Source organism: Suricata suricatta, chromosome 4 (assembly GCF_006229205.1).
Source record: "Suricata suricatta isolate VVHF042 chromosome 4, meerkat_22Aug2017_6uvM2_HiC, whole genome shotgun sequence".
NCBI lineage: Eukaryota > Metazoa > Chordata > Mammalia > Carnivora > Herpestidae > Suricata > Suricata suricatta.
The window spans coordinates 134,793,457-134,808,489 of NC_043703.1; the positions used below are offsets into that span (position 1 = coordinate 134,793,457).

The 15,033-nt window shown below is 47.2% G+C and overlaps 1 protein-coding gene and 1 long non-coding RNA gene across 3 annotated transcripts in view; one reads left to right on the forward strand and one right to left on the reverse strand.

Annotated features, from left to right (window-relative positions):
- DHX57 (DExH-box helicase 57) overlaps positions 1-10,880 on the forward strand; it is a 54,812-nt gene extending 43,932 nt beyond the window's left edge. For both annotated transcript variants that reach the window (XM_029937902.1, XM_029937901.1), the window contains exons 18-24: positions 179-274; positions 367-450; positions 3,294-3,428; positions 4,155-4,229; positions 5,098-5,232; positions 8,027-8,227; positions 10,166-10,880. In XM_029937902.1, coding sequence (XP_029793762.1) covers positions 179-274; positions 367-450; positions 3,294-3,428; positions 4,155-4,229; positions 5,098-5,232; positions 8,027-8,227; positions 10,166-10,309 — 870 coding nt within the window. In that variant the 3' untranslated portion in view covers positions 10,310-10,880. The remainder of the gene's footprint in view (positions 1-178; positions 275-366; positions 451-3,293; positions 3,429-4,154; positions 4,230-5,097; positions 5,233-8,026; positions 8,228-10,165) is intronic.
- On the reverse strand, positions 3,439-4,361 carry LOC115290134. The gene is made up of 2 exons (XR_003907979.1): positions 3,729-4,361; positions 3,439-3,575 (listed from the first exon to the last, which is right to left on the reverse strand). It is a non-coding gene; the product is annotated as an uncharacterized LOC115290134 (long non-coding RNA).
- Positions 10,881-15,033: the final 4,153 nt, after the last annotated feature.

Below are 15,033 nucleotides of genomic sequence, written 5' to 3' on the forward strand. Positions count from 1 at the left end.
GATTCTCTCTCTCCCTCTATTTCTCTCTCTGGCCCTCACTCGCTTGTGTGTTCTCTCACTCTCTATTTCTCTCAAAATAAATAAACTTAAAATAAAAGGTATTGATTGTTTAAAAACTAATAATAGAAAATAAACCTCAGGTAAAATGTGCCCTTCAGACCTGGTTTTCCTCATTTAGGTGTCTCCCTGGGATAAAAAAGAGGAAGCTAACCAGAAAAAGCTAGAATTCGCTTTTGCAAACAGCGATTATCTGGCCCTTCTGCGAGCATATAAGGTAAGTAAGTGTCTGACCTCAGGGCTAAAGCAGATTACCAGAATTGGCGGTAAAGACAGAGTAAGTTCACTTGTATTTTCTTCAAAACGTAGGGATGGCAGCTAAGTATGACAGAAGGTATGCGTGCAAGTTACAGTTACTGCAGACAGAACTTCTTGTCGGGAAGAGTTCTTCAGGTGAGTTGTTTCCATGGCAGTTGGTTTGCGTTCCTTTTCTGTCGCAGGGGCCCACCAGAGGCGGTTGCCACTTTGTCCTGTTTGCCCTCCCTGGACATTGGAAGTGTTATTTCTGGAATACGCTCGGCTTCACCAGCTGTGTAAAACAGACTCCTGTTTCACCTCCTCTCACATGAGGCCCTCCGTGCTGAGCCTTCCAACTGACCCGTTTTCCTCTTTTAGGTGAATCTGTGCTTACTTATGTGGAGGATAGAATAGAGGCACTGCAGATTACTGCCTCCTGGAAGTCTGCTTTTTCAGTGATTATACCAGGCATTTTTTTTTAATGTTTATTTTTGTGAGAAAAAGAGAGCAAACGGAGAGGGGCAGAAAGAAAGGGAGAGAGGATTTGAAGCGGGCTCTGCGCTGTCTGTGCAGAGCCTGGTACCAGGCTCCCAACTCATGAACCGCAGGATCATGACCTGAGCCAAAGTCGGATGTTTAACTGACTGAGCCACCCAGGCGCCCCGGTACCAGGTGTTCTTAACCTGGGTCCATAAAGCCCTGACATTGTGTACCAAAGTATATGCTTATACATGTGTGCTTTATTCTGGACCATCCCAAACTCCTTACCTTCTCCGCCAAACCAGACAACGAATACTGAACCACATTTTGTTAAATTTTTTATGGCCATCAGAGACTACGATGTCAATAATGAGTGCACAAGAAAGAGGTGTATTGTCCTCTGTACTAGCGGAGAGGGTTCTGTCCTCTGTTGTGACAGTGTCAGAGGCCCCTTTCCAAAGTGCTCTGAGAAGCCAGAAGAATGCTGGTGCACATCTCTGCAAAGCATCTGTTGTACTCAGAGATTTTGAGGCTGGAAAGGGCAAGGACTTGTTTTTGGTTTTGGTCAAGTGAGCTCACATACAGTATAGTCTTGGCTTTGGGAGTAGAATCTCATGATTCATCACTTACATCCAACACCCAATGCTCGTCCCAACAAGTGCCCTCCTCCATGGCCATCACCCATTTTCCCTGCCTCCCCAACCCTCAGTTCTCTGTATTTAAGAGTCTCTTATGGTTTGCCTCCCTGTTTGTATCTTATTTTTCCTTCAAGGGGAAGGAGTTTATTCTCATAATAAAAGATGTCTTGGAGTAGAACACAAAATTAATGTCCTTAGTACTTACCACTGCCTGGTTGTTTATCCCTCTACCCCAGAAGCTCCATCCGAGCGGAGACCTCACTGTTCTGTTCAACACTGTATCCCCAGTGCCAGGAACTGTGCTTAGCACACAGTTGATGCTCAGTAAAGATTCATTGATTGAAGAAATGAATGAGTGAATGAATTTGGTCATTTACAATGAAGTGCGAGACCTCAAAAGCATCCCTCCGTTTGTTTCTCCTCCACCTTGAGGTGAGGCATCCGGAGAGGAGAAAAGCTCTAGATTTATTCTAAGTTCATCAAAAGTAGCCATTGTCAATCACATTAGAGTCACCTGAGGGGGCTTCACAAAGTAAATAAGTAAACACGGCCAGGTTCCCCCCAGGCCAGGTACACCTGGGTCTCAGTGGGTGGGGCCTGAGCATCGGCTGTTGTGTGTGGTGAAGCCAGTGCTGAGAACCACTGGTCTGGAGGGTGTGTCATATGTGAGGCGCAGTCATAGATCTTTCCTCGAGTCATTAATATTTAAGTGTAAAGTGATACTTCTTTTAAATTAATTTATTACTAAATTTATCCATTATGTACATTTTGCCGTGATCTTAAAGGCCCATCGGTTCCCTCTTCTCACTAAAGATATTAAGATTGATTAAGATTATAAAAAAAAATTAAACAAAAGGGGGAGTGTGGGTGGCTCAGTAGACTGGTTGAGCATTTGACTTGGGCTCAAGTCCTGATCTCCCGGTTCATGAGTTCAAGCCCCACCTCAGGCTCTGTGCTGACAGCTCAGAGCCTGGAGCCTGCTTCAGATTCTGTGTCTCCCTCTCTCTGGCCCTCCACCCAATCATGCTCTCTCTCTCGCTCAAAACTAAACATTAAAAAAAGAAAAAGAATATCAATTAAAACTTTGTCATGATAGAGAAGTCCTAGCTCTCTTTTGCCGTATCATCCACGTGTACTTGAGGCATTGCAAGAAGATACTTAAACTGTCATCAAGAGACAGGGTAGTGCCAGCTCTCTGTTCTTTGACGGTCCTTACCGCCTTCCCCTTGGCTGATACATAGCCTATACTTGAACAGAAGCCAGAAGAGAAAGAGGTCTGTTCTTTTCTTTCTCACACTTGTGCTCAGCTACACAGAGGGGCGTCTAAATCTAAACCGCTTAATAATATCCTTATTCCTCGGAGAATATGTAAGCCGGAGACCTCACGAGGTAATAGGAAGTAAGTTCTGAGCTGGGTGCCCTGCACACGCTGAGAGCACACTGACCGCTCTAGACTCTGGGAAGGATCTACGAGGGTCTGAGTAGAAATGCAAGCAGAAAAAAGCAGACAGTGTCACAGCATCTTGAGCTGGGAGTCAAAGTCAACTACAAACAAACTAAACTACATTTTTTGCTGTCCTAAGAATTTCTAGGAAGTCAGACGTACCCCAAATCCCATGAGTGTGTTTTTTTAATGTGATTAAGTTAAATAAATGATCCTTGGGTTTTCTGAAATTGGTGCATTTCTGTGTAACTCTTTCACTCTGTCTGCCAATTTGCCTGAGTGAAAACTGCTCTTCTGGAAATGACCAGACAAAATAATCTTCATCCGTATTTGATGAACCCCGATGAGCCTCATTACTTCCCACTGAGGCAGACACCCTGCACTTAGCTTTGGTTTGCTGAGGCTTGTGCCCAGAGATGTTTTCCCTTGTCTTTCAGGAAATGGCCAGCCTCAAACGGCAGTTCACGGAACTGTTATCAGACATCGGCTTTGTGAAGGAGGGACTCAGAGCAAGGGAAATTGAGAAAAGGGCTCTAGCAGGAGATGGGATCTTGGACGCCACAGGAGAAGAGGTAAAGAATGTATAGTTAGAGCTTTTATTTCTCTTTAATCAGCACATGAACATTTTAGGCATTCTTCACCTAAGCGCTGTGAGCAGTGGGGCAGTGAGTGGTGACATTCTTGATTTTCTCTCCACAATAAGTGTCAGGTGGACACTCCTAAAAACAAAAGGGTTTTGTTATTATTGTTGTTGTTAATTGTTGCTATTTCTTTTCTTTTTTTTTTCTTTTTTTTTGAGGGAGAGAGTGAGAGCAGAGGAGAGGCGGGCAGCCTGATGCTGGGCTCGAACCCACAAACCCCGAGATCCTGACCTGAAATGTCTTCTTAAATCACACCCGCCTTTTTCCAACCAAGGATAGTTTTTTCAATGACTGTAGGAAGAACGCTTCTTCAAGATGAACCTGATGCCCCGTGTTCTCAGTGCAGTCGCACTTTCTGCAGATAATGAACATCTCCTGAACCAGAGTCTCTCTCGTTGGTCCTTAGGAGCACTGGCTTTGTAGCTGCTTCCCAGAGACCCAGAGTTAACTGTGGGCTTCTTGGAGCGGGCCCTATACACGTATGGTCCAGTGGACCTGTTTTTTCACTTAGGAAGAATTTTTCTACCACAAAGATAGAAATGAGGCATTTTAGTTTTGTTTTAAGATAGAAATCAAATGAAATGTAATGATAAGTTCCAGGGTACAAACAGAAGTAGTCACATTACTTATAAGATCAACGCTGTCTTTTTCTCGTAGGCAAACTCAAATGCTGAGAACCCCAAGCTGATATCAGCAATGCTGTGTGCCGCCCTTTATCCAAATGTAGTGCAGGTAAGAAAACACTTTTCCTGGGTCCTCGCACTTCTTCTTTGATTCGTAGCCAAAGGACACAAGTTAAGACATACACATTAATCATCTTAAAGAGATACACACAGGGGCACCTGGGTGGCTCAGTCGGTTAAGTCTCCGGCTTCGGCTCAGGTCAGATCTCACGTTCGTGGGTTCGAGCCCCGCGTCAGGCTCTGTGCTGACAGCTAGCTCAGAGCCTGGAGCCTGCTTCCGGTTCTGTGTCTCCTTCTCTCTCAGCCTCTCCCCCTCTCATGCTCTGTCTCTCTCTGTATCAAAAATAAATAAAACATTAAACAAAAATTTTAAAGAGATACACACACACAGAGCCTTTTAAACTTTGTATACATTCCCAAAGCTTCAGTTACCCAAATCTGTTATGATACATTATTCAGGAACACATTTATTGTATAAAATGAGGTGCTTTTTTAATCCTTCTGACATTCCAGAAATTTAAATGGACATAAATGTTGTCCTGTGGGGCAGCCTGTGCATAATTAGCCTTCTATGTTAGATACTTGATTCTACTGCAGTCTCCCTTACGGCCTCTACTCTGAACTAAGGTTAGATAAGAACAGAATCAAACAGGCCAGTGCTTTGCCAGGGGACCACCTGTGTCCAGCTTTCTGGAAAACCCCATCTGTATGCGCTGTTGGACTTGTGCCTGAGTTTTAATTCTCCAGTCCTTGCGAAACCTAGAAAGGCTGAATTTGTGAGAGTACTAAATTGTTTCTCATTTAACACTTCATTAAATGCTTGGCTGACATCAGCCCTGACACATCTTCTGCTCAGTTTCCAATGGAAGTATGTAGATGTCATGCATATATGTGTTTTGCGAATACCTGTTGTTTAGGTGAAAAGCCCAGAAGGGAAATTTCACAAGACCAGTACCGGAGCTGTCAGAATGCAACCGAAATCAGAGGAGCTGAAGTTTGTCACCAAGAACGACGGCTATGTGCACATTCACCCTTCCTCGGTGAACTATCAGGTCGGAATGGCGGGCCCACACACCGCGTGGGGCGGGCCTCCGGGGGGCGCACCAGCTGTCCCGGCAGGCACTGCTGAGTTGGGGGAAGGCTGGAGAAGCAGGAGCACACTGGAAGTTGGACTGTGTTTGGAAAGACTATTTCCAGTTCACGAAAATTCTAGATACAAAAACGCGCTCAAGCCTGCTTTCAAATGTAAGCTTGCATCTGCGGCAGTGACTTGGGTAGTCAGGATGTAACTGCACCCCTAAATCTGGATCTTATGGGGGGAGGGAAGGACTGTGCTTGCTGCTGGCGCTCCCTCATTTCCCACCCCCTCCTGCCTGCCGCTGCTGACGCCCTGTCCCAGCACCCCACCACCACCAACTCCCCAGAAGTGAGTGTGACCCCTCGGTGTCCACCCCATGCCCTTCCTCCCGCCCGACTCATGTAGTATTCAACACTGCTAGCCTCCCGTCCTCTTGAAACCATCTCTGATGTGTTTTTGCTCCTGAAATAGCACTTTCTCTCTCTGATCACCGCCCGATACCACCTTTACTGGTTTCTCTTCCTTTGCTCTGACACAGCGCTCTGTCCCTCATCCCCGTTTTCTCAGGGCGGTGCATGCGCTTACTCTTCGCCAACTGCAGCACACGACACTGCGGTTCTTAACTGCCCCCTGGCGCTGTCACAGACCCCCCATCGCTCTCTGCGCCTGGGCTTGTCCTGACCCTCCTGCTGGAAGTCCCCTGCCAGATGCCTGCCAGGCACCTCAGACTCCTTCTCTCCGCTTCTCTTGCTTCTCTTCTCTCCCGGGTCCCCTGCTGGAAGGGCGCTCACAGAGGTCCTGCTGCTCTTCACCTTGCTCAGTCCCTCTGGGCGCCAGGCCCAGCGGTTCCACCTTCCAGTGCTCTCAGATGTGCACGCGCCCCTCTCCCCAGCACCCATCTCTTGCCTCGAGTGCTGTAATGATCCAACTGCCAGTCCTTTCTCTCCGACCTTCTACAGTACTGCTGCCAGAGTTAACGCTACAAAACCTACACTAGGTCCGGCCACCCCTTGCTTTAAACTCTTCATGTACAGGGTCTCCTGCATACTCTCATCATGCCTGCCCCGCTTTGTCACGTCCCCACCCTCCTCCCTCTATCATTCTGTGTGCGACCCTCCCATCCCCAGCTGGCTCCTACCTGTCCTTGGAGCTTCCATTAAAAACCACCTCCCCGGGGTCCCTCCCGCTCGAAGGTGTTCTTCACTTCTGTTCCACCAGCATGATGTGCACATTTTGTCCACTGTTCGCTTATCCCATTATTTTGTGGTTTGGGTATCCCTCCTTCATGGAATTGTGAAATTCCTAAAAACAGGAAGTGTATTAATTTTTATGTCCTCTATGGCTGGCCTGGCACCTGGCTGAAAGTAGATGCTCAAGAAAGCTCTAAGAGGAGATGGAGAAAAAGGGGACGGAGATGGAGGAGGAGAATTGGAAGTGTTAGGGCTGCTCAGCCCCCTGCGACTACTGAGTAACGTGTCAGCGGAGCATGAAAAGTGTCTCTGAGAGCCCAGAAGAATGTGAGGACCAAGCGGTCCTATGCGCTCTCAGCTGCACACATACCTCGTGGCCAGAGGTCTGAGTTAGGGCCACCCCTCTTCTGAGTTTACTGTGACATTCATGCAGTCCATCCATTCAGTATCTACCAGCGCCTCCTCTGTGCCAGGCCCTGTTGTGGGCGAGTGAACGAGACAGACAGGGCCTCTGCCCTCGGGGAGCTTGTGTCCTGCTGAGGGAGACAGGCAAGCAGGAAGCCATCTCAGGGTAGTGGCGAATGCTATCAGGAGAAACAGCACAGAAGAAGAGGTTTTAGGAGTGATAGGAGGGGCGCCTGGGTGGCTCAGTCGGTTAAGCATCCGACTTCGGCTCAGGTCATGATCTCGTGGTTCTTGGGTTCTAGACCCGCATCAGGTTCTGTGCTGATAGCTAGCTCAGAGCCTGGAGCCTGTCTTTGGATTCTGTATCTCCATCTCTCTCTGACCTTCCCCTGCTCATGCTGTGTGTCTCTCTCTCTCAAAAATAAATTTTAAAAACATTAAAAAAAAAAGACTGCAAAAAAAAAAAGAGTGATAGGAGAGGGGCCGTCGTGCCCGGAGCGGTCAGGGAAGGACATTCTGGCAGGGAAATCAGTGCGAGAGCGGCAGATGTTTGGGGACAAGCAGGCATAGGTCAGGTTGTGCAGGACCCTGTAGGCTACGGTACAGATTTGAGATTTCATTCTTGGGAAGTCACCGGAAGGTTTTGTGTTTGAAAGATGATGGTGGCTGCCGGGTGGGAAAGAGGCTGTGAAGATGCGAAACAGAAGCCGAGCGAGCACTTAGGAAGAAGCCGCGGCAGCGGCTGTGCGGCCGATGAGGTTTGGGCTAAGCCGGTAGCTGTTGCAGCGGTGAGAGTATGTCATTCCACTGTGTATTTTGAAGAGAAAACCAACAGGACTTGGCCATCATCTCGATGGAGGAGGGGAAAGCGCAGTCTAAGGCTTCTTAGTTTGGGACACGAGCAGCCAGGGAGGGTGGCATCATTTACGGAGCTGGAGGGGGGCTGGAAAGGAGGGGGAAAATCAAGAATTCCTTTTGTGCATAGTTTGAGATGCTTATCGGATGTCCAGAGAGAGAGGTCAAGAAGGTAGTGGGGGCGGCGGGGGGGGGGGGGGGATTTAGGCCCGGAGATAACCTGGGGCGCCATGAATAGCCTGGGTGGTGCTTAAATCTGGGGGATGGGTGGAGTCCCCTTAGGTTGCCAGTGTCCTCATCCGAGGTTTTCCGTTCCAGGTCAGGCACTTTGACAGCCCCTACCTGGTGTACCACGAAAAGATCAAAACCAGCCGGGTCTTCATCCGGGACTGCAGCATGGTGTCCGTGTACCCCCTTGTGCTGTTCGGGGGCGGCCAAGTGAGCGTGCAGCTTCAGAGAGGGGAGTTCATCGTGTCCCTGGATGACGGCTGGATCCGGTTCGCAGCTGCCTCCCATCAAGTAAGGGCTGGCGGGCCTGTCTGCCAGGCACCTGCCCGAGGGGCGTTCCTGCAGGGACTGAGGACAGCAGAGTGAATGCGGAGAGGGTAGCGGACTTCAGAGGGAGGCCGGGCCTGGAGCCTCAGGGAGAGCCCGGGACGTGCCCTGGGAGGGGAGCCCAGGATGGGCTGGTGGGGGAGTTCTAGACCCGAAGCCACCGGTGAGATGGTGGACCTTCAACAAATAACACCGTTCTCCAAAGAAAAACCCGAAAACATACATGAGCAAAAGTAAATAAAAATCACCCTGATTCCACCACTACCATTTAAAAAAAAAAGGGGTAATGGATCCGAATTGTTTATTCTCAGGTCTCACGTATTCACTCTGCAGCATATACATTTGCATCATGTAGAGATCTTAGACGGCAAGAAGCAGGAACACCACCTCAGACATTAGAGAGGATTGGTTGGACATTGAACTGTAACGTCTAAAGCGCACAGTCCAATAAAAATACGTGAGCCACATACATGATTTCAGATTTTCTAGTAGCCACATTTAAAAAACACAAATGGGGGGGGGCGCCTGGGTGGCTCAGTCAGTTAAGTGGCCGACTTCAGCTCAGGTCATGATCTCATGGTTAGTGAGTTCGAGCCCCACGTCAGGCTCTGTGCTGACACCTCTGAGCCTGGACCCTGGACCCTGCTTCGTGTCTCCCTCTCTCTGCCCCTCCCCGCTCTCATGCTCTGTGTCTCTTTCAAAAATAAACAAACATCTAAAAAAACTTTTTTTCAAAAACACAAATAGGTACAGTTCATCTTAATTTTATTTATCCTAACACATCTAAAAAGTTTTAATTTCAATATGTCATCAATATAAGGATGTAGCGAGAGATTTCTCTTTATGCTACATCTTTATAATCGCGGTGTGAACACTCTCAGTTTGAAGCGGCCACAGAGGAGCCACCTGTGTGTTGCACAGCACAGGTCGGGAAGGCCAGGCAGCTCGGTGAGCGGAGGCTGGCTGACCCTGTGGGAGCAGGCCCCGGCCTCACGTCTGTAGCAGCATGCTGTCCGGACGGGGAGACGCGAGACCTCCTCTCTTGAGCCACTCACTTACTGTGACCAAAGGAAGGCCCGGCTTACCTGAGCCACCCTCTGTGGCAGAGCTCCAGGCGTGAGCCTGTTTGAGTTCCGTCCCGGCGCAGACCGTGCGGTTCGGACCGGCGGGGGACGGGCAAGGCATGCTGGGAAGGCATCTCCCGCGCCCGCGCACAGCAGCACGAGCAGAACGCCAGGAGGATGAACGCCAGGAGGAGCGTGGAGCGGCTTCTCCCCACCAGAGCATAAAACGTATCCCAAAGCTAGAGACTGTTTGGTTTAGTGGTCACCATTTTTAATTCTCCATGTACCTGCTTCTCCTCTTGGAGCAAATTATTGAAGTTGACCAGGCTTTAATATGGAGAACACTACATAAAAGTCATTCTTCCAGATTTAATCTTTTCTTTAAATGAGCTGTAGACATTGAGTGAACGTTCCTATAGCTGCATCAAGATTTTTTAAATTTTTTGTTTTATGTTTTATTTATTTTTGAGAACAAGAGAGACAGAGCACGAATTGGGGAGGGACAGAGAGAGAAGGAGGGAACAGAATCCGAAGCAGGCTCCAGACTCCGAGCTGTCAGCACAGAGCCCGACACGGGGCTCGAACTCAGACTGTGATGTGATATCATGACCTGAGCAGAAGTCAGACGCTTAACCAACTGAGCCACCCAGGCGCCCCCATCAAGAGATTTTAGAAACACTTTTAGAATAAATTGTGTTTAGTTTCTCCTCCCCTGCCCCATGGAGGTAAAATTAACACTGGGAATCTAGAATAATGATCATCATGACAGCCGTTTCCTGTAATAACCTTTCCTCCCCCATTGACCCAAGAGCTGCTTACATTGCAACTTTCACTTTAGGTGGCCGAATTAGTGAAGGAACTTCGTTGTGAACTTGACCAGCTCCTCCAGGATAAGATAAAAAACCCGAGCATAGATCTGTGTACGTGTCCTCGAGGATCGCGGATCATCAGCACGATTGTGAAACTCGTCACCACACAGTAAAGACTGGTCTTAGGAGAGTGCTTGCTCCGCCCCTTCCTCTCGCCACCTGGGAAGTACCAGCAGCACCTCTACCTCCAGCCAGGCCCTGAACCGGGACCCTCGGCCAAGGTGAAGGTGAAGGAGTCCTGGGCTGGCGCTGCCCAGGTCAAGCCGAGGTGCCACGCACCCCGGGGGGCCTTCCAGACCGAGCAGGGGCGCTCCCAGCACAATTTGGAGTGTGGGTGTGAGGTGGTGGAAAAACCAGTTTGCCTATCTTTTTCTCTGGGACTGCCCTGAAATGAATGAAATTCACCCAATAATACACAAGTGAATGTTTAATACAAGTTGTTTTAGTCTATGTATTTTTTTTCTCCTGCTTTTTACTGGGGTGAGGGAGGGGCATGAGAAATACCGAACATATTTTCTATCATAATGGCTCATCTAAAAGAGGCTAGAACAGAACAACAACAACAACAAAAAATCATGTGAGCAAGAAAAATTAAAATTTCATTTTAGGCTATTGACTACAAAGCAAACTTGACTTGTGAGGGATTTTTATTTTTACTCATTAAAGGTCAGCCTAAAAAACCAAGCTTGAAGACTCTTGTTTGTTATTACGATACAAGCTAGTCTCATCCTTAACGTTCTATTCTTAAAAGCAGAACAGTCTAGGTGTCTTCATGCTGTTTTAGGTTTTCCATTTAGGATCTTTGCTCTCTCTCTCTCTCAGGAGCACACCCAGATCTAATGGCCACCCTCCTCGTTACCCAAAGGGGAATTTTGATGGTATTCTCAGAGCAGAGTTGGCACGGCGACTGACATGCTAGCATCAGATTTACAGCCATAAAAATATCTTCCACAAGACTGCTTCTTTTCAGCCACCACTTAGATGAATGGGAAGCCAGCGTTTTGAAAAACCATGAATACATTTACATTACCCCTGAACATTTTCCAGCATGGCCAGGAAGAATCCCAAAGGGCTGAGTAGAAAAAAATATTCTTGCGTTTGTCTTGCTCTCAGGTAGAGTCACTATAGATTTCATTCTAGAGATAGAATTTGAACAAAATCAGCAAAACCACTGCAGTGAACTTTTTAAAGGATTATTTCTGTTTAGTTTTCAGAAAACCTTCTAGACTGTACAAAACGGTCATTATCAAGCATGTTTAAACTTTGGCGCACTTGAAGAGCCGAGGTTCTAAGTATTTTTAAAAGGCATTAATTCATGTCATCACTTTAAATAAAAGACTCACATATACACAGCACCCACAGTGCTCAAGCTCTGACTTGCTGTGGAGACAAGGTTCCCATTACAGAACTGCTCAGAAATGAAGGGGAAAGCCACCCTACCTCTCTAACACATTTTTTTAAACCAGTGTGGACTCTTGATCCCATAGTGGAGCTCATGCTGGCTGCCCAGGACCTGTGGCTTTTTGTTTGTTCATTTTGTTTGTTGTTTGGGGTAAGGCAGAGAGAGGGAGAATCCCAAGCTTGCTCTGGTGCTGTCAGCACAGAGCCTGATGTGGGGCTCGAACTCACTGAACTGTGATATCATGACCTGAGCTGAAGTCAGAAGCTTAACCGGCTGAGCCACCCAGGTGCCCCAGACCTGCGGCCAGCAAGGCGGTAGTTAACCAAAAAACCTTCCACCAGAGTGCTGCGAGATCGCTTCCCTCGGGACAGTCATCGTGGGCTGGTCACTTGCAGCCACGTACAAATGCACAAGTCGTTTTACAGATGGGCCAGAATGTGGAAAAGACTGAGAAGCCTTGACTGAAGACACTGAATGATAAAAATCCTCACCCCCAAAACTAAACTTCTTAAGCCCCATCTCTAACATCATGAGATAAATGAAACAAAATCACTTGTTTGCGATTAAAGATCAGAATGCGGTGTAGCATTTTGAGGTGACACCGAATTTCTAAGCCCCAATAAGATGGTCAGCACTGGGATGCCTGGGTGGCTCAGTTGGTTAAGCCTCTGACTCTTGATTTCAGCTCAGGTCATGGTCTCGCAGTTTGTGAGTTTGAGGCCCACATGGGCTCTGCATGGACCTTGTGGAGCCCTCTTGGGATTCTCTCTCTCTGCCCCTCCCCTGCTTGCTCCTCTCTCAAAATAATAAACTTTAGGGGTGCCTGGGTGGCTCAGTCGGCTAAGCCTCCGACTTTGGCTCAGGTCATTTCTCACATTTGTGGGTTCGAGCCCCGTGTCAGGCTCTGTGCTGACAGCTGGCTCAGAGCCTGGAGCCTGCTTCCAGTTCTGTGTCTCCCTCTCTCTCTGCCCCTGCCAGCTCATACTCTGTCTCTCTCTGTATCAAAAATAAATGAAACATTAAAAAAAAATTTTAAATAATAATAAACTTTAAAAAAAATTTAAAAAAGATGAGCAGCATTCAATGTTCATTTTATGTAGAACTCTGTAAATGTTTCTCAAAAATGTGTTTTACTAGAACCTAGCTAGGAAATAATATTGATGCAGTCCCTGCTTCAAAGTTAGTCTACATGACTGTTGTAGTCCGTGTCCGTGGGGAGGTCTCGGGAAATGAGACTAGGTAGGAACATTCTCGCAGAGCTGGTCATCTTCCTGTTTGAGTTCCATATCTGAATATGACCATCCAGACTCCCCAAGTAATGAGCTTTGGTCTTTACCCTCCCGTTTTGTCTCGAGCAGTTTAAATCATCCACCAGAGCACACAGCCCGTGGGTCTGCAGGCACGTGGTCAATGTGCCTTTTCCTTTCCAGGCAGTGGTTTGAATATGTCCCTAAGAAAGTATCATAAAATAAGACATTGTGAAAGTCACTTTGTAAAAAATAGAGCAAATGTAAGCAAATTGGGACCAATGATGTGGTTTTCAGATGCAGCCCAAGCTGGCTTTTTGAGGCCTGCACCCTGTTGTGTTCTCTGAGTCCCTTGGCGGAGAGCTGGTGAGCTCAGGTGTCACACTTGGAGGGTGTCTTGTGAGTGTCACCTCGTTGCCACATAAATGAGGATTCCGGGGGACAGCAGAATTTGCTCACACGGCCACTGTGCTTGAACAAGCGTAGGCAGAAGCTGGCTCTTTCCTCCTATTAACCATAATACCTACGGCTTATTTTCTCCTAAATGCCGGGGTAGAGTTTGCTTAAAACATTTAGCCAGTTAATAAATGCAGGGTGAGCTGTTGTTTTCAGAAGTTAGAACATGGTCATGAAATGTGTCAGTCAGTGTTTGAGTACTCACAGCACAGACTGTCGCAGGTGGAAATGATATAGAGACGCTAACACAATTTATTGTCACAGCTATAGTTTCAGACTGTTCCAGAATGGTAGGCTTATTCACTGTCTCTTAGTCTCACACATGTAAAGCTGTGTAATGACTGTAAGCCATTAACCAAGACGAGTCATTCACAGGAGTGACTTTTTCTTGCCAAGTTCTACGTTATCACCCCCAAAATGATAATATCAAAGAGATTGGTCTTCAATAGGATTTGTAGCCAATCACTAATCTTTAAAGTGCTTTAAAATCTTAAATGTTTTAAGAATCTGTTTTGTCAAGGAGCAAAGAAAGAGTTCTGTGGGAGACCCTTGTGCCTTATGTGTGAACCCGCAGGAAGGAGTGGCAACCACGTTTCATAAAGACACAGGACAGCAGCCCAAACATGAACTTGTTCCCACAGACAGTTCAGCCTCTGCCCCATCCACGCCTCACCGGGGCCGCCCCCGAGTCTCCTCCTCTGTCAGTTCTAACCCAGCTGATAAGCCAGGACACAGTGCCCCGGTGAGACAGCTGTGAAGACGATGACTTCGAATCAATGTTCTAGGGGCGCCTGGGTGGCTCGGTCATTCAGCATCTGACTTCCGTTCAGGTTGTGATCTCACAGTTCGTGGGTTGGAGCCCCACATTGGGTGAGCTGGAGCCTTGCTTCGGGTAAACAGGAACCCTGCCCCCATCTCTCTCTCTCTCCTTCTGCCCCTTGCTTACTTGTGCCCCTCTCTCTTTCAAAAAAAAATCAATTTACTGAACTTTTCCTCCTGTGTTTCAAGATTTTAGGAAAGAAACAAATGGCAACAAAAGACAGTATAAGGTGTTTGTTTGAAAAGGCCACTTCCTATAAATCCAACAATGAAAATCAGTATTTAGGATACCGACCCTGACATGACAAATACGGTATTCCTAAATATGATATAATAATGTATCTAATAAACATTTTCAACAGAAGCATTTCAAACAGTGAGGATGTTTTTATTATTATTCCTCATGCAGAAAATGCAGTTACTGCTACAACCTCCAACCTTGGCTTTACTGAAAATGGCCTGAAGGAGTTCATTTTCCTTCCAAGTTGAATGAACTTATTTTTTTTTTTTTTTGAGAGCGAGAGACAGAGAGAGAGAGAGAGCACGTGAGCAGGGGACGGGCACAGAGAGAAGGAGACACAGAATCTGAAGACAGGCTCCAGGCTCTGAGCCATCAGCACAGAGCCCGACGCGGGGCTCAAACCCACAACCTGTGAGATCATGACCTGAGCTGAAGTCAGACGTTCAACTGACTGACCCACCCAGGCGCCCCGTATGAACTTATTTTATAAAGGATTATCCATGGTTTATTTTCTTCTACAATAATTCAAAATGGGATAACGTAGCCAAAATGACTCACTTCTTGAGAGTCTCCTTTTAATAAGTTTGCCTCATTCCATCCTTGGGTTTCAAATGTTTTCAAAGTATCTGTTAACCTTTCAAGTAAGACTTTATTTGTCCATGGAGGTGATGA